At 43.5% G+C, this 25,456-nt stretch overlaps 1 protein-coding gene across 3 annotated transcripts in view; it reads left to right on the plus strand.

The window, feature by feature from the left end:
* Positions 1–25,456, plus strand: part of LOC311511335 (uncharacterized protein) — a 205,574-nt gene that overhangs the window by 115,631 nt on the left and 64,487 nt on the right. Inside the window, exons 4-5 of one of the 3 annotated variants that reach the window (XM_084611853.1) lie at positions 6,208–6,293; positions 7,311–8,526. The exons of 1 other annotated variant lie outside the window; for it this stretch is intronic. In XM_084611853.1, coding sequence (XP_084467979.1) covers positions 6,208–6,293; positions 7,311–7,406 — 182 coding nt within the window. In that variant the 3' untranslated portion in view covers positions 7,407–8,526. Of the gene's footprint in view, positions 1–6,207; positions 6,294–7,310; positions 8,527–25,456 lie in introns of those variants that run through there. One more of the 3 variants, XR_014709260.1, reaches the window with a different exon arrangement.

The raw sequence follows: 25,456 nt of genomic DNA on the forward strand, positions 1-25,456 counted from the left end.
TTGGAAAGGTTCTTTTGAAATTCATTTTTTACACTCACACACAGAGGAAGAAACGATATGGTCCTAAAATTAAGATGACTTGAATGACTCTGTGATAGGTTAGCATTTGAGTATAAAACAACATATCTCCAAGCATAAATGAAAAGTGTTACGTGATGAAATTAAGGAATGCACCAGCATTCAGTATTTTTTATTTGTGCATTTCCATTTTTCACTGGCTTTTTTAACACATCAGGAAGTCATGCCATGGGAAAAACCAGATCTCATATTATTTTGGCTCCCAGAGCCTTTAAAAATACTTGTGAACAATACACAGGTACTATGCTCAGGTATTTGATCATGTATATCAGAAAGCCACCATTTTGGCCTTTATATCTACAGTACCCAAATACAGACCTCTAAGACGGAGGTAGAGCGTGTTTCTCTTAGAAACAAACTTAGAGCCAAACTTTGCATGTCCATCTGAGAGCAGTAGCCAGGCAAGTTTTTATAGAGGTCTAATGTTAGTCATGGACTAATGTCTGAACCTACCAGGAGAAACATCATGGCATTACACATTGTGAGAATAATGTTTTAGCTTAAAAAGGAAACACAACCTCTAGATGATTTAGCGGAAAATGAGGATAATTATGGATTAACAAGTATGATACTTTGCACTTACATAGTATCTTTCATACAAGGATCTCAAAGTGCTCTCAGTGACGGGTCAGTATTATTATATCTATTTTTACAAGGTGCGGAAACTGAGGCATGGGGTGATTACATAACTTGTCCCCAAGATCACACACTGAATTACTGGCACAGTGCGGAAGAAAACCAAGGTCCTCTAACTCCTAGACCCTACCCTAACCAATGGGCAACTCTACCTCAACACATCTGTTTGTGCCAGAGATGCTCATCTGGCCTGAAATACTTTATGAACTGAGCACCTCACAAGCTTTAGCATATTTATCCTCAGTGAGGCAACTGTTATCTCCATCTGACAGAGGTGGAAGGGAGGAACACACAGAGAATAATGTGAGAGTAGAGAATTGAACTCAGGGCTCCCATGTTAAACCCCTAACCACTGGACTGTTCTTTACATGGACTGCTACAGGCAACATTTCCCCTAAATTTCTTGTCTCAGCTCTAGTTGACCATCTTAGCTTTTCGGTATGACAGTTCTGTAAAACAAACGAAGAAGCACATCCCTTTATTTAATGAAGAATTTTATCTAACCCAGATGGCAGCACACAGTCTCATTACGTGCTAGATAAACCTCCTCCTAATTAGCCTGCATGACTCTAACTTTCTTGCCTTTTGATCCACAGATCTAATGCTATCTCGACTTTCACTTCATTTGTCTCTGCGGTAGCCTTATTTCTAAAATGATCCTTAGTTCCGCCCCCCTACTCCCCTTGTGCCAGGTTTGACAGCTTGAGGTAGGATTTAAAATCACAAATTCAGTGTGTCAGATATGTTTAGTTTCTATCAGAGCACAGGTGCTTTTGAAAATCCTGCCCAAGATTTGTTCAATTTTTAAGTGATTTAGGAGCATAAGTCCAATTGCAAGCCAATGAGACTCAGGCCCTTAGGAAGAGCTACTCAAACCATTATCTGTTAAAGGGTGGATTTTCTAATCGACCTAAGGGATTTACCTAACCTGCATCTTGTCTGTTTTCCTTTATTTTACTGCTGATCTTGTAATTACATTATGTGTAATTTAACAGCAGAAATTTAACCATCTGTTGAAAGATATCATCCTTTGCTGCTAGTTCCTGGTAATATCTTTGGTATAGGCTGTAACTAGCATTAGGTACATGTGATTTATACCTGGAAAACCTCAAGCCAAAAAGGACTCCCGAACTCATGAGTGACTCCAGCTTTACTGCCCATGTTGCAGTTCACCCTGAATAAGGGAAATTCCAGAAAGTATTGTATTATTGGTAACATATTTAAATAGCACATATCATTTTACAGCTTGTGGGGTCATGCATTCCTTGCAAATCCCCTGTTGATCTTAGGAGGAGTTATGCATCCATAAAAAATTCAGGGTTCACTATGACACTCACTAATATGCATTCACTTCTGGGGCAGAATATGACTACTCTTTCACACAGTTAAAATTCGCTCAAGAGCACATGATTCATCTAACAGTTGTGAGTTTGTAATATGTTGGCTTATGAAAGTCTTATTTGTAATCAGTTGCTTCCTAACTTGAAGTCATCTCAAATGATAACCAATGCAAAATTCAGCTTCATAATGGCATGATTTGGGCAATAGAGAAATCTTTGGTGCCGTCTGCATGTTATAAGATATAATACTAATGCAGGTGGGCGTCTGCAGCATGGAGTAAATGCAGTTGATTAGGTATTTTGTCTAATTCAAGATCCTCTTCTGTTAGCGCTAGATGAAAGTTTAGTAGAGCAGAAATGCATATTGCATCAAGGGCCTGATGCAAAGCCGACTGAAGTCAATTAAAAGACTCCTATTGCTTTCAATGTGCTTTGGGTCAGGACAAAAATGCTTAATCACATCTACATGATGATGTGCGTGTGTTGGTGTTACCAGAGACTGTTTCTTCTAACTATAACAATTGGTGTTTATTCCATAATACGCATAAATATTGTTAATTCCTTGTATTTTTCACTTATGGATCTCATGGGGCTTTGCAAATATTAAGTAAGTCCCAAAACAGCCCAGTGAGGCAATATTATCCCTATTTTGCCCCAGGAGAAACTGAGGCACTGTGAAATCAAGTGACAGGACAGGACCAGCGTCTCAAAGGGCGACCCATGTGTCCTGACACCCAGTCTCCTGCTCTAACAGTGAGCACCACTCCCCTGTCTTTGGGGGGGGAAAACCCTAAATGTTTGAGAACATTTATTTTAGGGAAATGTCAATAGGTTTGAATATATTACCATCCCAGACAGTGCTGTCTCCTAAGGCTGTCCTTCTGCAGAAACAAAAGATCTTATCTTTTTACAGCTGCTCTGAATGCCACTTGTAGAAACTCCAAATCCCCTTGCCCCAGTGAAGCTGCTTTCTACCTAACCCCATCCTCAAGGCCCCATGTCCAACACACTAGCTGAGCAGCCCTCCTTAAGCCTAATAGAAGGTAGCTTCAAAGTGCATTCAGCATGTTTCTTAAGCGTGAGATGATGGACATCGTACCAAAAGGACTGAAGGTAAAAAATCCATTACAATCTACATACCACACAGACTATGCTGACAGCTTATGCCACACGCTCTCAAAGAAACTGCGGAATCACCTGATCAACATCCTCTACAGCAAACAGGGAAAGATTAAGAATGAGCTCTCAAAAATGGATACTCTCATAAAAAACCAACCTTCCACACAAACTTCCTCGTGGCTGGATTTTACTAAAACTAGACAAGCCATTTACAACGCACACTTTGCTTCTCTACAAAAGAAAAAGGACACTAAACTTTCTAAACTACTACATGCTACAAGGGGCCACAGCAATGGTTCCCTCAACCCACCTAGCAATATTGTTAACCTATCCAACTATACTCTCAGCCCAGCAGAAGCAGCTGTTCTATCTCGGGGCCTCTCCTTCTGCCCCTCCACCCCCACGAACATGATACAGTTCTGTGGTGACCAAGAATCCTATTTTCGACGTCTCCGACTCAAGGAATATTTCCAAAATACCTCTGAACAGCATACTAATCCACAGAGGTCTCCCAACCAACACTACAGAAAGAGGGATTCTAGGTGGACTCCTCCTGAAGGTCGAAACAGCAGACTGGACTTCTACATAGAGTGCTTCCGCCGACGTGCACGGGCTGAAATTGTGGAAAAGCAGCATCACTTGCCCCATAACCTCAGCCATGCGGAACGCAATGCCATCCACAGCCTCAGAAACAACTCTGACATCATAATCAAAAAGGCTGACAAAGGAGGTGCTGTTGTCGTCATGAATAGGTCGGAATATGAACAAGAGGCTGCTCGGCAGCTCTCCAACACGAGTTTCTACAAGCCATTACCCTCTGATCCCACTGAGAGTTACCAAAAGCAACTACAGCATTTGCTCAAGAAACTTCCTGAAAAAGCACAAGATCAAATCCGCACAGACACACCCCTGGAACCCCGACCTGGGATATTCTATCTACTACCCAAGATCCATAAACCTGGAAATCCTGGGTGCCCCATCATCTCAGGCATTGGCACCCTGACAGCAGGATTGTCTGGCTATGTAGACTCCCTCCTCAGGCCCTACGCTACCAGCACTCCCAGCTACCTTCGAGACACCACTGACTTCCTGAGGAAACTACAATCCATCGGTGATCTTCCTGATAACACCATCCTGGCCACTATGGATGTAGAAGCCCTCTACACCAACATTCCACACAAAGATGGACTACAAGCCGTCAAGAACACTATCCCCGATAATGTCACGGCTAACCTGGTGGCTGAACTTTGTGACTTTGTCCTTACCCATAACTACTTCACATTTGGGGACAATGTATACCTTCAGATCAGCGGCACTGCTATGGGTACCCGCATGGCCCCACAGTATGCCAACATTTTTATGGCTGATTTAGAACAACGCTTCCTCAGCTCTCGTCCCCTAAAGCCCCTACTCTACTTGCGCTATATTGATGACATCTTCATCATCTGGACCCATGGAAAAGAAGCCCTTGAGGAATTCCACCATGATTTCAACAATTTCCATCCCACCACCAACCTCAGCCTGGTCCAGTCCACACAAGAGATCCACTTCCTGGACACTACAGTGCTAATAAACAATGGTCACATAAACACCACCCTATACCGGAAACCTACTGACCGCTATTCCTACCTGCATGCCTCCAGCTTTCACCCTGACCACACCACACGATCCATCGTCTACAGCCAAGCTCTGCGATACAACCGCATTTGCTCCAACCCCTCAGACAGAGACAAACACCTACAAGATCTCTGTCAAGCTTTCTTACAACTACAATACCCACCTGCAGAAGTGAAGAAACAGATTGATAGAGCCAGAAGAGTTCCCAGAAGTTACCTACTACAGGACAGGCCTAACAAAGAAAATAACAGAACGCCACTAGCCGTCACCTTCAGCCCCCAACTAAAACCCCTCCAACGCATTATTAAGGATCTACAACCTATCCTAAAGGATGACCCAACACTCTCACAAATCTTGGGAGACAGGCCAGTCCTTGCCTACAGACAGCCCCGCAACCTGAAGCAAATACTCACCAACAACCACATACCACACAACAGAACCACTAACCCAGGAACTTATCCTTGCAACAAAGCCCGTTGCCAACTGTGCCCACATATCTATTCAGGGGACACCATCACAGGGCCTAATAACATCAGCCACACTATCAGAGGCTCGTTCACCTGCACATCCACCAATGTGATATATGCCATCATGTGCCAGCAATGCCCCTCTGCCATGTACATTGGTCAAACTGGACAGTCTCTACGTAAAAGAATAAATGGACACAAATCAGATGTCAAGAATTATAACATTCATAAACCAGTCGGAGAACACTTCAATCTCTCTGGTCACGCAATCACAGACATGAAGGTCGCTATCTTAAAACAAAAAAACTACAAATCCAGACTCCAGCGAGAAACTGCTGAATTGGAATTCATTTGCAAATTGGATACTATTAATTTAGGCTTAAATAGAGACTTGGAGTGGCTAAGTCATTATGCAAGGTAGCCTGTTTCCTCTTGTTTTTTCCTACCCCCCCCCCCCCAGATGTTCTGGTTTAACTTGGATTTTAACTTGAAGAGTGGTCAGTTTGGATGAGCTATTACCAGCAGGAGAGTGAGTTTGTGTGTGTATGGGGGTGGGGGGGATGTGAGAACCTGGATTTATGCAGGAAATAGCCCAGCTTGATTGTCATGCACATTGTGTAAAGAGTTGTCACTTTGGATGGGCTATCACCAGCAGGAGAGTGAATTTGTGTGGGGGGGTGGAGGGTGAGAAAACCTGGATTTGTGCTGGAAATCACTTTAGATAAGCTATTACCAGCAGGACAGTGGGGTGGGAATAGGTATTGTTTCATATTCTCTGTGTATATATAAAGCCTGCTGCAGTTTCCACGATATGCATCTGAGGAAGTGAGCTGTAGCTCACGAAAGCTTATGCTCTAATAAATTGGTTAGTCTCTAAGGTGCCACAAGTCCTCCTTCCTCTGTGGGCGTTCCTCTGAGGATAACTGCCTACTGTTTCTACTGGCTCACAGATGCAGACTGTTCGCTGAAGGGGTACAGTGCTGAACTTGGGTGGCAGAGGCCCTCTTGGCATCAGATCTTGCTGATGGTCTGTGAGGTGAGGGTTGTTCTACTTACAAGGGCTGAAACATGTTGCCTTAGCAACACTCCCAACCCACAGCTGGACGGTCAGCAATGGACCAATTGTGAGACTCGCTAGCTCATATTCTCTGTGTGGCAGCAGCTCTACAAACTCTGACCACAACACAGAGGTATCAGCTAGAGGGCTGTGCACAGGCACTGGGACTTAGCAATTCTCATTAGGGCTGATGAGCAAATGTAGCAAATGTGGGTAGCAAAGTTGAGCTTGTTTTTCGTTGAAATTTCCCCAACTTGCTTGGAATCCTTCAGTGACTTTGGGCAAGTCACTTACCCTCTCTCCTGATAATTGTTTACGTTATAATAGTACTGAGATGACAGCACCATTGTGCTAGGTGCTGTACATACCCAGAGTGAGAGAGAGTTTCTGTCCCAAGGAGTTTACAATCTGAACAGACGAGACAGACAAAGGAAGGGGGGAGAAAGGAAGGATTATTATTCCCATTTGACAGACAGGTAACCGAAGCCCAGTGATTAAATGGTTTGCCCAAATTCACACTCGGGGTTGGGGGTTGGGCAATGCTCCTTGCGAATGGGGGTAGGGAGAATAGGAGAGGGAGTGAGAGGAGATACTGAGACTTGTGGGGGGGCGGGGTGGAGCAGCTGGCTTTCAGCTGGAGAGGAGGGTCCCAGGGCTTCCTACCGCAGTTGCCAACTTTCAGGCAGTAAATAAACACCCCGACTTTCACAATAAGCCAAAAATCAAGTAAATCCCATTTCAAAACAAGCCCATCCCTAATAACCCCAACACTCTATGTGACTAGCTTCCCCCGGCGAGCAGTCTGGAACTGTGATGGGCCCACTGTGCACCTCTAACTCTCTGCCCCCCTTGTCCCCGCTTGCCCCCCCTTACCCTTGCTTGCTGGGAGTCGATCAAAAAAAAAGAAGCAACAAGCTGCAACAAGCTACAAGCCCAACAAGCAACTCACAAGCTAATTATGCCAGAAACAAGCCTAATTTTTGCATTTTTTCACAGGTTTGGCATGTCTGGTTCCTCCCTGCTCTTGGGCCGGTTCCAGCCCTCCCGTGGCCCCCCGCTTGTCTCCACACCCCTGCCTCCCCCCAGGCATGAGCGAGTTTATGAAGGGATGGAGCTCCCACAATATTTCCATTGCAGGGACACTAGGTCCCCCCTGGTTCTGCCGCCCCTGCCACAGAGCCAGGAACTGGATCCAGATCTCCTGAGTCCTTTAACACACACAGCCATCGTTCCTTTTTGCCTCAGTTTCCCCAGCTCTAAAGCAGAAGGTCATAATTCTTACAACAGGAGGGATGACAGGTGGAGGGAGATAATTAATGTGTAATATGCTCTGAAGTTAAGTGCAAAGTGTTGTTGTTATTCAAGTAGCCTCTGCAATTCAGTTGCACAAGGTAGGAAGCCAGTTCTATAATCTGAGCCCATGATTCAAAGTGTAAGTGGCAAAAAGGTTTAGATTAGTTTCTCTCTTTGCTAAATTTTCATATTTATACTCCCAATATTTCTCCTCTACGCTCTCCTTCTTCTTCCTCCTCTGGCCTTATATAGTCATGCGGTTATTCAAGTAGCAAGGCAGCATGCCAGAGTCTCCAACCTCACCCTGCTGCCAGCGCTGATTGCTCTCAAGAGCTGAAAATTCAGTCAGAACTCAGACACTAATGTAACTATTTGCTGCATCATGAGATACTGTTTATGCGAACGCCGAGATAAATAAATAAATAAAGTGGTGGACACCCAGAGCATAATATGAATCTGTAGTTCGAGGCAACAACCCACCCCATTTCAGCCTTCACCGGAGAGCAATAAATGAAACTTTGTTGCTGACATACATGTGGGGTTTTTTTTCCCAACCAAAAGGCAGAGTGGTGTTCGAGTCCTCCAAAAGGTCAGTGAGGATATTGCAAACACTTCCAACTGCAGCTACAGTTCTTTGTGCCAGTATTATACGGTCTGCAGATTTTTTTTCCCCCTCTTCTTTTTCTTCTCTCCGTCCATAAAATGGCAAATACTATTCAGTGAATGAGTCTTGGTGCAGTGCTAATAAAAAAGATTATTCTCCGACTTGCAGAAGAAACTGTCTCACTGTAGGAATGAACAGTGAACATTTAAATTAAATGAATCAGTCCCCTTCTCCCATTGTCTTTGTGCCTCTTGAATCATCTGGAATTGTATGTTCTGTGCTGTATTTTTTTCTGGCATGCTAAAAAGCCTAATTTCTTTGTTGTTGTTAAGCATATCCATCAGTTGTATTATTAAAATCTTTGCTGATCATAATTTTTTCCCTGCCAATTTTCTTTTCAGAAAATATGATACAAAAGAGGGAGGTAGTTCTCTGTTGCACCATAGCTGTATTCTGCCTTCGTTAATTAAAAATGATAGGAAGGAAAGCGAGCAAAAGGTTTTGAACTTTGTACAGAAAAACAATATGCAGCCGATGTTAAACCTTTAAGCAATAGATTTACATATTTCACACATGTATTGCAACCTTTATGGAATGTCTGTCTCCGAAAATACACGCGACTCTCTAGACAAAAATTTGCATGGCAATATCACAGAAAATGGTTTTCTTCCCATCACACACAGGTATTGATATCTGTGCTGCTCTATTTTATTTATTTATTACAAAGCAAGACATGTTTATTTTGTATAGCATTCAATCAGCTTTCCTTTCCATCTTCTGTAATTAAAGAGCCCAGCACCAAAGGTGATAAATGCCATGGACATTTTTTGGATGCGGGGAATTAAATTAATTTTCTGTAGACCGCTAAACAACATATTTGATTAAGAAAAAAAGAAAAGAAATGCAAAAAGGGCAGCAGAAATTTAGAACGGTGTAGCTTTAAGAATCTAGACTGAAACACCTTAAATGAACTCTGCAGCAGACAGATGAAAAAAAAATTCTTGGCCCTTGTTGCTTCGCTATTATTCATGATGTAATTTTTCAGGTGTCAGTTTGCTGGAGAAAGATTGGAACAGGGCTTGTTGCTAGGACATGAATGGAAAAGCTGCTTCTGATTGGTTCTCTGGGGTTTCTTTGCAAGCCAATCAAAGGGGAGAAATAGGAATAGAAATGAGAAGCAGAAAGGCTTCTGGCTGGGACAATTAATGTGTTTGCAGTGTCAAAGCAAATTGTAGAGCAAAGTACTGTACATTTAAAATAATAATAAAAAAAATCTTAACCAGTGTAGGTTGGTGATTCTGTCCTAATGGACTAAAGCAATTAAAAGACATACTGTGATCTGCTTGAGCTTACAGATCAGAGTAGATGACAGCGTAGAAAGGAGACATTTTTTACTTATATAGCACAGCAGATTATTTAACATTTTTATTATCTTTTGCCTGCAGAAGTAGATTAGGTAGATTCTGATTTCCTGTATTTATTATTATTTACTATGCAAGGCCATCACTCGAAAATAATTAAAAACACTAATGGGCGATTGCAAATGATTGATTGCACCGATTATTTGAACCATCTCTGAGAAAGCAGTTAGTTGGCATAGTTTGCTTTGCAGCAAATGGTGATTTCAGGACGAAAAACAAAACAAAAAAAAAGGCAAATGGAATCTTCTCCCTGCAAAGATCTTTGTGTAGAAAGTATCAATTTATAAAGTGTAATTGAGCATGTTTGTTATTTCAGACCCTAGCTATAAAAAGCGTTCCCATTTAAGTTGTTATAAAAGTGCTTGCTTGACAGAGGAATAGCCAAGTAGGCAGTTTTGCCTGTCCGTCATCCTTAACTGTTTGATATCAAGACTCTTCTGCAATACACCAGAAGAAGGGGTGTGTTTCCTTACATAGCTCTGTGTAGCCTCTCTCTGCAAAGTGTTTTCCACAACCTGGGTTCAATGTTTGCATCTACAGTAGCACGCAAATCAGGGTAGCCATTGAAGACCGTGTGCTGTAATGTATTTGGGCAGTGGATGGTGAATCAAGAGATTTGGGTTCTAATCCTGGCTTTGCCACTGCCTAGTTGTGTGACCTTGGGCAAGTCACTTCATCTTCCTGTGTCCATGTTTCTTTTGTCTTGTCTGTTTAAAGGTTAAAGTCTTCAGAGCATGCACTAACTACCTCCAGTGCCTGTCACAGTGGGGTCCAGTCTTGGTTGAGGCCTCTAGGTGCTACCATAATAGAAAGCATGCACTTCTGTACGCTGTGCTATACACACCTTCCTGTAACACAGTGGAAAGTATTTAGCTCTGTAATGAAAAAAAATCAATACAATTATTTACACCGGTTATAAAACCAGCTGTTTTATTTGCAATAGACAGGGAGCATAAGCTCTAACTTTTACAGATTCCAGTTTTAAAACATTTGCGGCCCACATCCAAAATGTGAAAGGACAACTCCATTTAACCCAAGCACACCCTTAAAGAAACAGGCAGGATAACCATTTAAGAGCCTCTGTTCCAACCAAAGAAATATTACATCTTTGGTGAGTTTATATAAGGTTCCCTGTTGGACTAAAAGCACTGGGAACCCACCATCTTTGATTGCTTTTCCATATTTCATGAAGCGATGTTCCTTATTTCAGACAGGGCTCTCAGAGCTGCTTGAATTCTGAAAATCTTGTTTTGCAAATTACCGTTTCAAAATAAAAGAACATCCTTCGAAGAGAGAGAAAATATAGGAGGGACTGCTGGTCCAGGACTTAACCTGAAGTCTTTCCTCCAAGTCCGGGCCAAATTCTGGAGTTATTTACACTGGTGTAAATGACAAGTAACTCCATGGAACTCGGACACTCTCTACACTGCTGCGTCACTGTAAGACCCAGCGGTGTAACTCTGTCTTTGTATTACAGCAGTGTGAACTGAGACCATGGCACTATTGTGCTAGGCAGTGGACACATACTAACAATCCTTGCCCTGGACAGCCTGTGATCTAGATAGATATAGGAATTATCATCATCCCCATTTTATAGATGGGGATTGAAGCACAGCGAGATTAAGTGGCATACTTGGGTCATACAGGAAGTTTGTGTCCAGGTGGAGGATTGAAAACTGTTCTCCTAAGTCCCAGTCTAGTGCATTCACCACAAAACCATCCTGACTCTAGAGATTCCCTGTGGTATACTTGAGAGAGAAATTTGGCCCTTGGTCTTGCTTCATACTAAAGCAACCCAAAGTTGTCTAAACTGAAATAGCTACTGGCTACTCAAGAGACTAATATTTTTATATGTGAACCATGGAAAGTGGCTCCCAACACGTGCCAGGGCCAGAGAGACATGACAGACAAATGAAGGACCTAGAGAACTTTTGGTCCTGAAAGAACCGTGGTCGTGAATCAGTGCCACTTCTGCCCCACTTAAAAGCTATAAAACTGTGTGTAATTCCACAGGGACGCTTTTCATTTTTCCTACAAAACTTTGAACTTGGCTCCTATTCCTGGAAGGGCAAAGAGAAAAGAGACTTGTGGCTAAGAAAGATCAAGCTTGTTTTGTCCAATAGTAAAGCTTCAGAAAATAAACCATTTTCATCTCTGTATGTTAGCTATAGATCAAATTCTGTTCATGCTGAACAGCATCTTGCTCCATGAATGGTCCTGTTAACTTAGATGAGGCTACTCACAGAGTAAGGTACCAGTTAACCAGACTGTGATGGGGTGTCTACCCCACACATGGTCAGGTAGGCCTATTAATTCCACAGGCTGCACCTGGAGGGAGAGCCAGGGAGCAGGGAATTGATTGCAAGCAGGTTCCTGCTGGACAGGAACAGGCAGGGTGTATAAATCCAGGAAGCTGGCCACAGACAGGGGCTGCTGCTGAGAAAGGGCAGTCACTCCCTGGGAAAAGGGAGGAGGGTTTGGAGGCTCCAGAGACATGGAGGCTGCAGTCACTCTCAGGGCATAGTGTTTGGAGCTGGTACACCCAGAGAGAGAAGGGGAACCGGAGTGGCAGGAAGCCATCCAAGGAAGGAACAGTGAGGGCTGGGAGAGGAAAGCCCAGAACTGCTGGTTTGAGGGTCCCTGGACAGCAACCCAGAGTACCAGGCAGGCCTGGGTTCCCTTACCAGCCACTGTAGGCATGGCATAGACTAACAGGGCAGTGAACTGGAAGGCTGTCCAGGGTCACTGTGGGAGTGACAGAATGGGAGGAGTGTACCCTGGAAGGGGGAAATGCCACTGAGTGACCTGGCCGGAGGGGACGCTGTGGTTCCAGAGCCAAGAGAGGAGCTGCAGATGAGAGAGAGTCCGTGACTGTGGGTATGCAACCGCAGGATGGGGGCATCGACCTTGATGGCTAATCCCCTGCGTGACCAGGAGGAGGTGCCAGACTAGCGGTGAGTGGTGTGACACAGACAATGTGAATATCAAAATCTGATCCTATACATTTAACCAGGGATATTTAAAGGACCCTAAGGGAGGTCGGCACCAGTGGCAAGCTGCCTCAATTAAGGGAGTCATGTTGCTCAGAATCCCTGCATGCACGGGTTTTGGCAACACCCCAGCACTGCTCCCATCTCCCCTAATCTTGCCCCGGACCCCACCGACACCTTCACTCATGGTGAAAGGATCCGCTGTCTGTGCAAAGCCTATACGAGGGGAAATGCTCTCCCTGGCTTTAAGATTGTGTAAAAGGTCTTTTAATTAATTAGTTTTTAATTCCACAAAATAATAATAAACTCAAAGGGCCCAATCCTGCAAAATTTTAAGCTACGTGGGTACCATACTTATCAGTGTAGTAAAAGGACCAGCATAGACGAGACTAGACTAGAGCTTAAATTGGAATTAAGCAGTGCATAGATACCCTCTGTAAAGGGATGTGTTTCACCCACGTGATTAGTTCTACATTACAGCAAAATCCGTTAGAATGTAATGGGGATTATACCAATGTCGTACTGGATAAACCGAATAGGCTTCTTTTGAAATTACGCTAAACACCATAGAGTTTAATAGAGAATGAGATGTTTTTGTATAGTTAAAAAAAAACAAACCATCCCGTGGAATTCTATAGCAGGGATGTGAATGTCTGTGAAATCATACAGGATGGCTCAGAAAAACCTTTAGAAATGGGTTCGTTAGCTATTAAATTCTGTCGGACTTTTCTTATTGACTTTGGGCCTTATTGCTACCCCTTTTCCCCCTTTGCTCACATTGAGTGGTTCCTTACTTATGTGAGTCACCCTGCTAATGCCAGCGGCACAGCTTGCATAGTAAGGGATCACTTAATGTGAGTAAGAGTGGCAGAACTGAGCCTTCTGTCTGCTCACGGGAAGATTTTATTCTCAGAAAGGAAATAATCCGATAACAAATTCTCCTTTCTGTGCGATGTCATCTCCTTTAGTGATAATCTGCGGGTTGAGATTTACAGCTGTGAAATAGAGCAGAATTTGGCCCCCCGGTTGCACCTGCTGATGGGCGACCGTGTACCTGCTTTGCATTTCTCCTTGATTGTTTCACACTTGGGCCCTGGATACAGACAGGAAGCGGGAGGGGTGTGAAGGAACCGGTGTGTAAAACGCGATGGATTCAGCATTTGATCCATCTGGCTAGAGATGAATTGGAGGATTTCACTCCCAGGCATTCAGACGAAAGGAACAAATAACGCCGAAGACTTTCTGAATGGTTCAGTACTTTTGAGATACATTGAGACTGCCCTGCAGACATCCAGGTCAAGCCAGAGTGGGGTTTCCCCCCCCCCCTTGTTTTAGGTTAGAGTAGTAAGAAGGGAAGATGGTTTCCACCCATGAGTTTAAAAGGAGAGTCAGGAATATTTCTCTGTCTAAAGGATCTATGATGCCTAGTAACTTGGTATCTCAGTTTCTAGGGATTGTAGAACAATTACTATTTATTTATATTGTGGTAGCACCTAGGAGCCCCTGTCATGGAGCAGGACCCCATTGTATTAGGTGCTGTACAAACACAGAAGAAAAAAATGGTCTCTGCCCTACACTGCCTACAATCTATGTTCTTCTCTGTGGAAGAAATCCAGTGGTTGTCATATGGGGTGAAATTCACTCCTGTGCAGAGGCCGAGCAAAAGGCCTAAGCCCTCAGCATAGGGGTCAGACCTCGCGTGAGTTCCCTCCACAGGGATGAATTTGTCTGTGGTGGATAGCCACCGTTTCTGATATTCTCCTGGCCAAGGTTCTCACTACTTGTGGCAGGTCAAACTAAAACAAAGGCTGTCTCTTCACGACAGAGACTGTACAGGCATAGCTGTGCCAGCATAACCCCATCGTGCAGATGTGCAGGAGTTCTTCTGTTGGGGCAGGAGCGTATCTCCCCGTCACAGTCAGGACCTTGGCTTTTCATCTCAAATGACAGCTGGCACCTCCCAACAGCACACTGCTGGGGTAGTACCTCTGTACTGACTCACCAGGAAAAGTGTGACTTGTTCATCAGTTCTAAATGACACTCTCCAGTAATTCAGCTCTCAGTGTCCCCCAAAAACAACAACTGAGGCAGAAAAGATGAGTTCTGTATAATTCTGCAATACCCAGGCTAAGTTATTAAATACTTACTTTTTTTGTTACCTACAGTGACTGCACAATAATTAAGAAAACTAAGCTGGAATCTCACAAAGCAATTAATTAGACTATTAAAATATGCAGCCATATATAGAGTAGGATATGAAATACGCACAGCCAAAATTGGAGCCATTTCCTGGTTCATTAAATATGAGAAGAATTTGCACATTTCAGCCTATTATCTTATCCACAGATGCATACACACAGGGAATATTTCACACCTTTCATGGCTATTGTAAAAAAAAAAATTAAAAAGCCACAGACTTCAGTCTTTCTCAGATTTATAATGCGCAGTGGGTCTGGTGCAAGAGAACTGCACAGTGGGGCTGAGTAAAGTGTATGTACATGCTACAGACAGATAACTGTTTACTGTGGCGTTTGTGTCAGGTACTCGTTTCAGGATCTATCATTATGGGAGAGGAAGGATGGTTGTGTGGTTAAAGCTATCCTGGGAAGCAGTGACTCTGAAAAAGATGTAAGGGTTCTGGTGGCTAATCAGCTGAACATGAGCTCCCAGTGTGAGGCTGTGGCCAAAAGAACTAATGCGATCCTGGGATACATAAACAGGGGAATCTCAAGTGGGAGTAGGGAGATTATTGTACCTCTGTATTTGGCACTGGTGAGACCACTGCTGGAATCCTGTGTCTAGTTCTGGTGCCCAGGATTCAAAAAGGACATTGATAAATTGGAGAGCGTTCAAAGAAGAGCCACGAGAATGATTAAAGGTTTGCAAAACATGCCTTATGGGGAGAGATTCAAAAAGCTCAAACTATGTTGCTTAACAAACATAAGGTTAAGGGGTGACTTGATTACAGTGTATAAGTACCTACTTATGGGGAACAAATATTTAATACTCTCCAATCTAGCAGAGAAAGGTAAAATACAATCTAATGGCTAGAAGTTGAAGCTAGACCAATTCAGACTGGAAATAAGGTGTCAATTTTGGAAAGTGAGAGTAATTAACCATTGGAACAATTTACCAAGGGTTGTGGTGGATTCTCCACCAGTGACTATTTTAAAATCAGGATTAGAGGCTTTTCTAAAAGATGTGCTCAGGAAATTATTTTAGGGCCGTTCTCTGGCCTGTTATACAGGAAATCAGACTAGATGATCACAATGATCCCTTCTTGTTGTAGAATTTATGAAAAGTGCAGGATGAAGAGTCTTGCAAATGCTGGCTCTCCCCTGGCCTCTGCGATCTAGGGCCTGGTCTATTAAAACGTTCTGTCCTTGAGTTTCACCTCCCTCACAAGTGGGGATAGTAGCATTACTAGGGAGAAGCCTAGGCAGCAAACTCCTTTAAGATTTGTAAAGTGTATTAAGATGCATGGGAAGAAGAGTGGAAATGCCCAGATACTGCTGTGATGGTGACTGTTAATACTGGCATGTCCATGTTCCAAAAAAAAGATTTTCAGCTCTTTTATTGTAAAATGTATTTATTTGCAATTTGTCAGCCTTCTGCAATGGGCCAGATACCCTATCCTGCCACTCTTATTCACTGTATCCCCTTTGTCAGGTGAGTAACCCCACAAACATCCAGACAATTACCCACAAGAGTAGAAACGCTGGGCAAGTGAGGTTGGGAAGCTCAAACCCTAGAAATCTGGATGGGTTTGATTTTTGCTAAAAAAGCTTTTCTATTCATTTTTAAGCAAATGATCGGATTATGCTTATTGAACTACATTACAGATCATGCCCTCACAGTATCTTAGTAAGGAAAAACACCCAGGTCCTCAGGTGATCGATATTAGCATCAGAGATGACTTGTGTCTGCCGATAGTGGGGTGGGCAGAGTGAGGCCGGGCAGAGTGAGGCCAGCCAGATTCAGCAGTGTTTCTGAGCATGCTCAGTCCATACTCTAAATAAAGGACACTAAAGTAAGGGATGAAAAGAGATGTTTGCAAATTTCAAAAAAAAAAAAAAAAAAATTAGGACTTACCTCTTCAAAGGTTTTACTGTTGGTTTTGGTTGCCTGACTTGAGATGCCTTGAAAGGGCTGAAAATCACGAAAAAGCTGACCCACGTAGAGTGCCCAAAATCATATGTTGTTACTTTAGTTCTGGGTAGACTGGCTCCATAGGTAACACGATGGGGAAAATTATGGAGAATGAGTCTTTCCTTAACTTCTGTGGGCTGTAGATCAGGCCCTAAAGTGCATATGGGAGACTGGATGATCCAGATGCTTGTTAACAGGATAGGGAAACTGTCACTTCTGACTTTGCAGAATCGTCTGAGGTTAGGTAATGCCTGAAAGTTGCTTTTACTTACTGGCCTCTGTATGTTTGGCCTATTGGGAAACAGGTCCATGCAAACATATGTTTATGGCAATGAAAACCACTACCAGGACTAGCTCTAATTATCCCCTTCTTGTTAGCAGCCCCCCTAGAGAGGCCAAGGACTGAATGGAGTTGAGGAACTGAGTTACCCTCTCGTCCTGAGAGGTCAGGAGAGAGGCTTGTTCACAGGGGAAGCTTACCCTGCTACCTCTCATGTTTACTTGTTCTGAGGATACGCAGGGGAGGTCAGTCTTCAGGGCTGTCAACGTGGCCTCTTTCACCAGTGGCCAAATTCACACGAAAGGTTTCAAAAGCAGCCTGGACTGGCAGGGTTGGATTCCATTTTACTCAGGACGTTTGATGGCCACCATTTAGATACCCGAAGGGATGAGAATAACCTCCTGTAGCATTTACATTCCTTTAGGGGGATAAGGAGGTGGCTGTATCAAAGCGTAACAGGAAAACATTACGAAAAGGCTGTAAAATCTCCTAAGTAGCTGGATGTGGAGTCAGACTCGAGAACATGGGCTAATCGTAAACGTGTAAGGCTAGGCATCAGGAGTCCTGGGTTCTGCTCCCAGCACTTCCTGTGACTTCCTGTGTGACCTTGGGCAAGTCACTTAACCTCTCTGTGCCTGAGCTGTTCTGTAAAATAGAGAGAATGCCTACCTCACAGGAGGGTTTGGAGGCATACTAGCTTGTAAAGGACTTTGAGATCCTTACCCAGAAGATGCCATGTACGTTGCAAAGGGTTATTTCCCTTAGTGTTTGGCAACAGAGGGCTGCAATGGAAGTCACAGTGCTCACCGGCCATGCTAAGCGATATTCTGGGGTGTCAGAAAGTGGAGTGATGCTGCTAGGGAAAAATCCCACGTGCCAGCACAAACTGGGAGAGTTCCACTGAGGCAGGGGAAGGGGGCACAAAGTGAAGAAACCCTCCACTCACACACAGCACCTGTGGCCATCTCTGCGGCCTCTGGGCTACAGTGGCCGCAGCAGCTTCTGCAATCCTGCTGACTCTTCAGCTTCACTAACCCCATCTTCAGCTTTCCCCTGCCTGCCCCCAAGCCCACACACAGAGAATAACTTGCAGATCCCTTGCGTGGGGTTCCAGCCGTCCACTCCCCTATGCTGGCCCTGGAGTATGGACCCTGCACAACCACTGGGAAGGGAAGAAGGATTTACCCATACATGCTTGTGGGAGGCTGGGGAAGGGAAATAGCATCAACACCTGAAGCAGCTTAACGTGACACATTTCAGCGCGCCGGGATATAAATGCCAGAGGGGGCGGTTTCCAGTTGGCCGCACTCCTACCGTACATACAGAACCTCCAAGGCCATGTTGCTGCCTGACAGCAAACCGATGCTACTGTAAACACTAGAACAAAGGACAAGAACAAAAAAGAAGGGGAAGGAACAAGGAAAAGGGAGCGATGGGAATCCGATAAGCAGTGAAGGCTAAAACAATGTTGGGAAAACCTGAATTTGCTCAGCACCTATTCAGACCTCTGCCAAAGCTAGCGACTAACCTATTCCCAAGGCCGTTCAGGAAGCCGGGTGGTCTAGGGGATTTAGGCGTAAGGGTAGGTGCTGGGACTCCTCAGTTCTAATACCGGCTTTGCTGCTGGGGTGCTTTGTAGTCTCGCTATCCTTAGTGAAATTCACTCCTGTGCAAAAGGTCTACGCACCATTTAGTCCCTCAACAGAGGGTCATTTAAATCACCAGATACTGAATAATTTGGGTATTGTCAATGTATTAATGGTCAGACCGGAATGTGCCCTAGATTGTTAGAAGTTGAATGTTGAGCGGTATGCTGTTGGAAAGCCACAGATTGGCAGTACGAGCTCTGATTTTGACCTATGGGCACGCTGTGTGAATGGTTTCCATACAGCTTACGTAGTGGTTGAGAGTGGGGATCTGGGAGCCAAGATTCTCCCAGACTCTCAGCTCCACCACTCACTCGGACTTTGGTCTTGGACCTGTCACTTAAACGACTGCTAAAGCTGAGTCCGGATCCGGAGCCAAAGCATGGGGTCATGTTGCTCCATGCTTTTGTTCGACCCATGTATATAGTCGGAGAGGCCAGTTGTGTGGGAATTCCCGCACAAGTAAAGGGGTATTCAGACTAAGCCCATCTCTGCTTCTTAGTATCATTGATCGAGAGCTAACTGTAGGCTCTGCATCATCCAGATATAGAGGAAGATACGTTTCCTGCCCCAAGGTATTAAATCAGACTCAGGCAATAGAGTTCAGATACATACCATGTCATCTGAAGGACCAAATTTAGGCCTTGACAGGGTTATTTTTTATATCTTTCGTTATTGAAGAGGCCATGAGGAAGAACGTTAAGGAATCATTTGAATGGGGACATGCACATTGTTTGGTGCATAAAACTTTGTCTGAGTTTACCCATCTGCAAAGAATCAGTAAAATAATACTCCATCAACTAACCCAAAATGGCAGTTGTGAGGCTTAATTAAAATCTGCAAGTGCTTTGAGATCCTTAGTTTATAGGCTCTGTGTACAGTGAGTTATACAGGCAAACAAATGTACAATTTCTTGTATATTTGCTAGGATTTTACTTATTTGCAAGGCTCAAGTCAGTTAATACAACCCTAGAACGTACCTTCTTTATACAGAATATACACATTCTTCTGTCGGGGGAGAATTCCACTAGCTTTAATGATAATTTTGATATCTGTAATCTACGTAAGGCGCAAAAATCTTGAATAAGTCAATAATGTAGCACAAACAAAGACTATCTAAATTTATAGCACATGTGTAACTTTTTCAAGATTTTTTGCCTGATCCCCAGGAAATGTGGCACTGATTCTAATGGAATGGAAAACCGGGGGAGGTAAATTTAAAACCGTGTACAAATAAAGGTAACCCCAGCAAAAGGCAAGCAAGTAGCAGTAGAATCACAACAAGCAGACAGTGCATGTTTTGTGTCCAACAATAGCAGCATGCGTGACTTGAAATGCTCTTTCCTTATAAACCAAAATGCCCACTGGTATGGCTTATTAACACTAATCTTCAAAGAGCCACCCAGTCCAGAGGTTCCTGGTTCAATACATAAATTCAGTTCCACTCTAGCAAGATTCATTTGTACAAAGTGCCATTGTTACTGATGACCATGGATTGACTGTATATGTGTGAATCTTTTATATTTCCCCTTCCGTGTGTGTGTGTGTGTCAACCTCTTATATTTCCCCTTCTGTGTGTGTGTGTGTGTGTGTGTGTGTCAACCTTTTATATTTCCCCTTCCACTTGCATAAGGAGTATCCAAAACCCCTCAGCAACATGCCTCTGATGTATAGTTTACATGTGACAATGCTGCATTTGAACTTGCACTGACTCGGCACAGAGCGGATTGAGTTAAATGGAGTATTACTATGCCAAGAGCTCATCTGGAACTAATAATTTTTGAGGCCACCAAAAGTGAAGAAAAGGAGAGAGAAGGGAAGGGGGAGAGGGGAAAGGTACCTAGTTTCAGTTTGGTTTTCTATAAAATAAGGCGAATGCTGCCATCTACTGGACATGTGCATTACTGTGCAGAGTACTAATTCTTCGTTTAATACTTCCAAAGGACTGGATCATACACAGAATTGATTATTCCCTCTCTAGCCTGTTTTGTTTTGGAAGTAGCCCACTCAGAGCTCTATATGCTCTTCCCAGTCACCAGCTCTGTATAAGCATAGTTGAAGTCAGGCTTGCTCTTCTCTAACTCCATTGTTGAGCATCCAGTGAGTCTGCTGCAAAGGGAATCGACCCATATTTCCACCTTAGCTCAGTTTTGTATTGCTGCCACTTGCTTAGGATTCACCCCCAGGGAACGAGCTTTGCCTTAAATTTGTTGACACGTTAGCAAAGCCCTAGGCTATTGCCTGCAAATGGCAGCAGCACAAATCGCACAACACAACCAGAGCTGAAGACACCACATCTGTCTCGTCTCGGAATGAGGGACTGATCCCACTCGTTAGCCCCACCTGCTGGAGTTGGCTCAGGCATTCCAGAGCTCGTCTGCCAAACCAGACAATAAATGTGGTCTATTTATTTACAGTGACTGGAACCTAACAAGTCCTTGGCATATTCTCCAAGGTCAAGGCATTTCAGTCACTTTTCCAATTTCTTTTCACTTTCCTCACCCTTGGTTGCCTGATATTCTTCGTGCTTATTCTCCCAGAAGACCTGTGCTTGCAACACATAGCTCGCAGCCAATTGCCGGTGCTCAGGGCAAGGTTACATAAGTGTATGGGGAAAGCAATGCTGTGTATTCAGCTAGATGAGCCAAACTATCCTGTCATCCGATCAGCTCAGAGGCTAGGTTGAAGAGGCCATTGTGCCTGACTATCTATACAGATCAGCTCTGAGCTATGTAAAACTGTTGCTGAGCTGGGAATTACTTTCAAACAAATGGGCCTCCACTAGAGAGAGGCTGATTTTGAGATTAAGGAACAGGAGTGGGACTCGGGCCTCCAGCATTCTTTTCCTACTTCTCCCAATGGCTCCGTTTGACCTTGAGAAAGCCATTTCGCCTTTTGCTGCCTCAGTTTCCCATCCCTGAAATACACTGTCTGCCTGTGAGTGTCAGAGAATACCAGGGTGGGAAGGGACCTCAGGAGGTCATCTAGTCCAACCCCCTGCTCAAAGCAGGACCCATCCTCAACTAAATCACCCCAGCCAGGGCTTTGTCAAGCCAGGCCTTAAAATCCTCATGAGGCTCTTCTTATCAATGATCGTAAAGCACTTTGAGCTCTTTGGCTGGAAGATGCTGCCTCTGACGTTAGCTCAGGTACATTTTGTAACATTAACCAGCAGTCCTGCCCAGACCTAGGTGTGAGCTACCAGCCCTTTTTCCTTGCCCCCCTCTGGCTCTGTGCTCCAGCTTCTTTCCTTGTGACTGATGTGGCCTCAGCTTGCCTGTGGTGTCTCTGGCTCCTGCCACCACCTAGGGGCCTCTTTTCAGTGTGACTCTGGTACAGTGGCTCCCCCTGCAAGCGCAAGCAGTTCAATCCTCTCTTTTTAGCACCACATGTTCAGTCCTAGGCACCTTGGCGGGAGAGTGCAAATCAGTGGCGCATCAGCTGGACTCGACACTGGACATTTTGGGGATGTGGGCTTGAGTTTATCTTCTCACATCCTAGAAGAGCCTGCGCCGTTTTTCTGGTGTCTCACGTTTGCCAGGTTGCGAGGTGTAAACCCAGAGTCAGGGTTTTGATTTTTAGAACCAATCTTTCGTCTCGCAGACCCTTTTCTTCCCACCGACAGTGACAACTGGGACAGTCAGAAGCTGCGTTCTCTTAATCTTAAAACCAAGCTCTAGTCCTGCTTTGGAGTTGTTTTTTCCACATATTTCCTGCCAAGAGGGGTTAACTGGTGCCAGGGCAAAAGAAGCTTGGGCCACAGAGGGAAGGAACACATGAACCAGTTCTTCAGCTGTTGTCTTGATGGCAGAGTTCAACTGTTTCTTGAAATGCTACATGCCTGTCAGGAAATACTTTTGCAATTCTGGTTTTGCTCTGCTCACAGCTATCATGTTTAGTTTGCTGTGCTGGGCTCTGATGGGCATAATGGGATTATTATTTATTTTTATTGTGGTGGGAGTCCCGGCTGTGGGCCAAGACCCTATTGTGCTTGGTGCTGTATAAACACAGGACAAGAGGCCGTCCCTGCTCCAAAGAGCTTACAATGTAAGTATAGGACGAGCCAAAGGTGGAGACAGACAGATGGGAGCATAAGGAAAAAATAAGACACTCTGTACCTCAGTATCCTCATCTGTGAAATGGGAGTAACGAGACTGACTTGTAGGTCTTCTGATGAAAAGAGCTGGGTAATACATGTATTATGGTAATAAAAATACAATGTAAACACAGTCTGGAAATTAAACAGACGTCCAGGCCTCCAGCTATGAGATTTTCTGCCCTTATGTGTATATTGTTTCACCTTCTCATGTCCTCCTGCTATAGATGCTCACCTTCTTCATTTTGTCAGATAGAGTACAGTGGCCTTGTGGGGGAAAACAAGGAGAAAGCCAGTGGGTTAAGCTCCATGGGGCAGGACCACATCATCTCTGTTTGTACTGCACTTGGAACAATGGGGTACATGCATCACACAAACATGCACATATTACTGTATCACAGCTCATTATGGGTGAGATTCAGTGCTGTGCACCATATTTTAAGCCCCAAAGCAGCATTGTCAATCCCAAGAGTTCAAAAACTGTAAGTCAGGTTCCCCCCAAATCTTGAGATTGCCTTGAAAATCATGAGTTTTTGAGAAATTAATGAACGTTTTGTTCTTTAGAGGTCATATTTACAAGCTTATCTCTGTAACCACAAGGGCAAGAAACTTATTTTTTAAAGGAAAGCTGAGAATCTTATATAGTCACCTGACTCCAGGAATTGAGACTTTAAGGAAAACAAATACCATGAGCCTTGTGATTAAAACCATGAGTGTAGGCATCACTTCAGTGAGAACAGCTGGCATGTCACAGTGGGTCAATTTCAGACACTGTCATTGACAGCTCTGTTTACAAAATACATCCTTTAAATTAAAAAAAAAAAGCAGTGTTCAGAAATAGCACTGGACACATTTTTATTGTACTCCAAAAAATAACTCAAGACACATGTAGAATAGATTTTTTTAACATCCGTTTTCTTGACTCAGTTAAGTTTTATTTATTCCGTGAAAAAAGTTTGACATTGAAAGACAAAAAAAACCTTCAAAATTGTGCAATGAGTTACTAAAATCTGCAGCAGAAATCATTAAGCAATTGAAATGATAAATGTCTAAACGTCACTTTAAGAGCTTACAGAGGTGAAGCTAATGCTGATGAGAGTGGTTTAGACTGGTTGCCTATACTGGATGCTGAAAGTTTAGAATGATCACTGTTTGTATATATATAAAAAACCCTTGAAATTGGCACTATATGAAGACGCTTTCTGGATCCAAGGTTACTAATTCAATTACGACAGTCACATTCTGAAGTCCATTTGAAAGAGATGTGGAATTTGTATAGGAAAATATTGTTCTTGTCTTTCTTGAATACAGTTTCTAAAGTTGTACTGACAAATCAGCTAAATCTTTCATTAAATCTTTTGAGGTCCCTTAAACAGATAAAAAACATGCTGATTCTCTGTGGCACAAGGCTGTACTGTTTTGGGAAGAGAATGTTTTGCATCCTAGAGACTGACGCCCCTTTGTCCACAGAGCATGTGATCAGTGGTAGAGCAAGCTACACTTGCCTCGCCAATGTTACTTCACACCAGCCCTGGAGAGACCATCTCTAGGTCTGAGAAGAAAGTTCAGTCTCCATGACTCCTGGCCATATAGTTTTGGATTCTCTGAGTCTGGAAACAACTTTACTAATTAGTGCTGTGTTGTAGATAGGTTTTAATGTTGTGGCTACCTGTCTACTGAGAAATGGACAGAGATCTTCCAACTCATTTACCAAATACTGATTTGTGCTGGATTCAGTCTAGTGACCTGGAAGTGAAAATTCCATTAACTGGTAGTACCATTCTACAAGAAAGCCAAGAAAAGTAAATATGGGTTTTGGTAGTCAGGATTTTCGTGATCCTACATATATAATAGTTTTGATCTCTGACTGCTAATCATGTGTGAGTTCTACATGCAGAATGTATACTTCAGTTAGTGGGGGTGCTACATGTGAAATCAGTGTAGCACTTTCAGTAGAGAGCTGAGTGTAGATCACCATTTTATGGATCAGGCTTTTGCTATACAGCGAACTGAAGTAATTTGTTCACGGTGAAGGGAAAAACCAGATCTGGTTTCATTTTCCTGAAGGGGCCCCCAGATTTCAAGTTTAGGAAATGGTACCTCCATGTATATTCACCATATAAGATCAAAAACCAAAGGGCCAACACAGTTAAAAGTTGTTGTCTTTCGTTCAAATGGACTTAAGAATGCAGGCTTGCTTCTAATGTGTGTCGTGAACAATAAAACAGACTCAAATGTTAAATAACTGGAAGAGTCACCATAACGGAGGGTACAACTAACAGCCTTTTAGCTGAAGTATTCAATAGTTTTGTTTTGTTACAGTAGGAAAAACCCAGTCACCTCCCAACATTTAGGGTAACAATTCGCTTCACATTTCATAAAGCTACTGAAACAAAACAAGAACAAAATCTGGATCTGGATCGTGTGTACTGTATTTACAACAACCCCCGCCCATATCTGTGAACAAGATTCTGTGCTTCAAAAGTTCATAAAAAATATACAATTTTTCCATAACTGCATCGATCTTGCTCATGCTCCCTGGAACTTATAATTTTCTATTTATATAAAATACACTAGCCCTGTAAGGCTGCTTTGCCAACAGCACAGTGGTTATTTTTGCTGAAAGGGAAAGTTTTGAGGGTTGAGGATGTCTCTCCATTACA

The sequence above is a fragment of the Lepidochelys olivacea genome, assembly GCF_965140295.1.
Source record: "Lepidochelys olivacea isolate rLepOli2 genome assembly, chromosome: 22".
Classification (NCBI taxonomy): domain Eukaryota; kingdom Metazoa; phylum Chordata; order Testudines; family Cheloniidae; genus Lepidochelys; species Lepidochelys olivacea.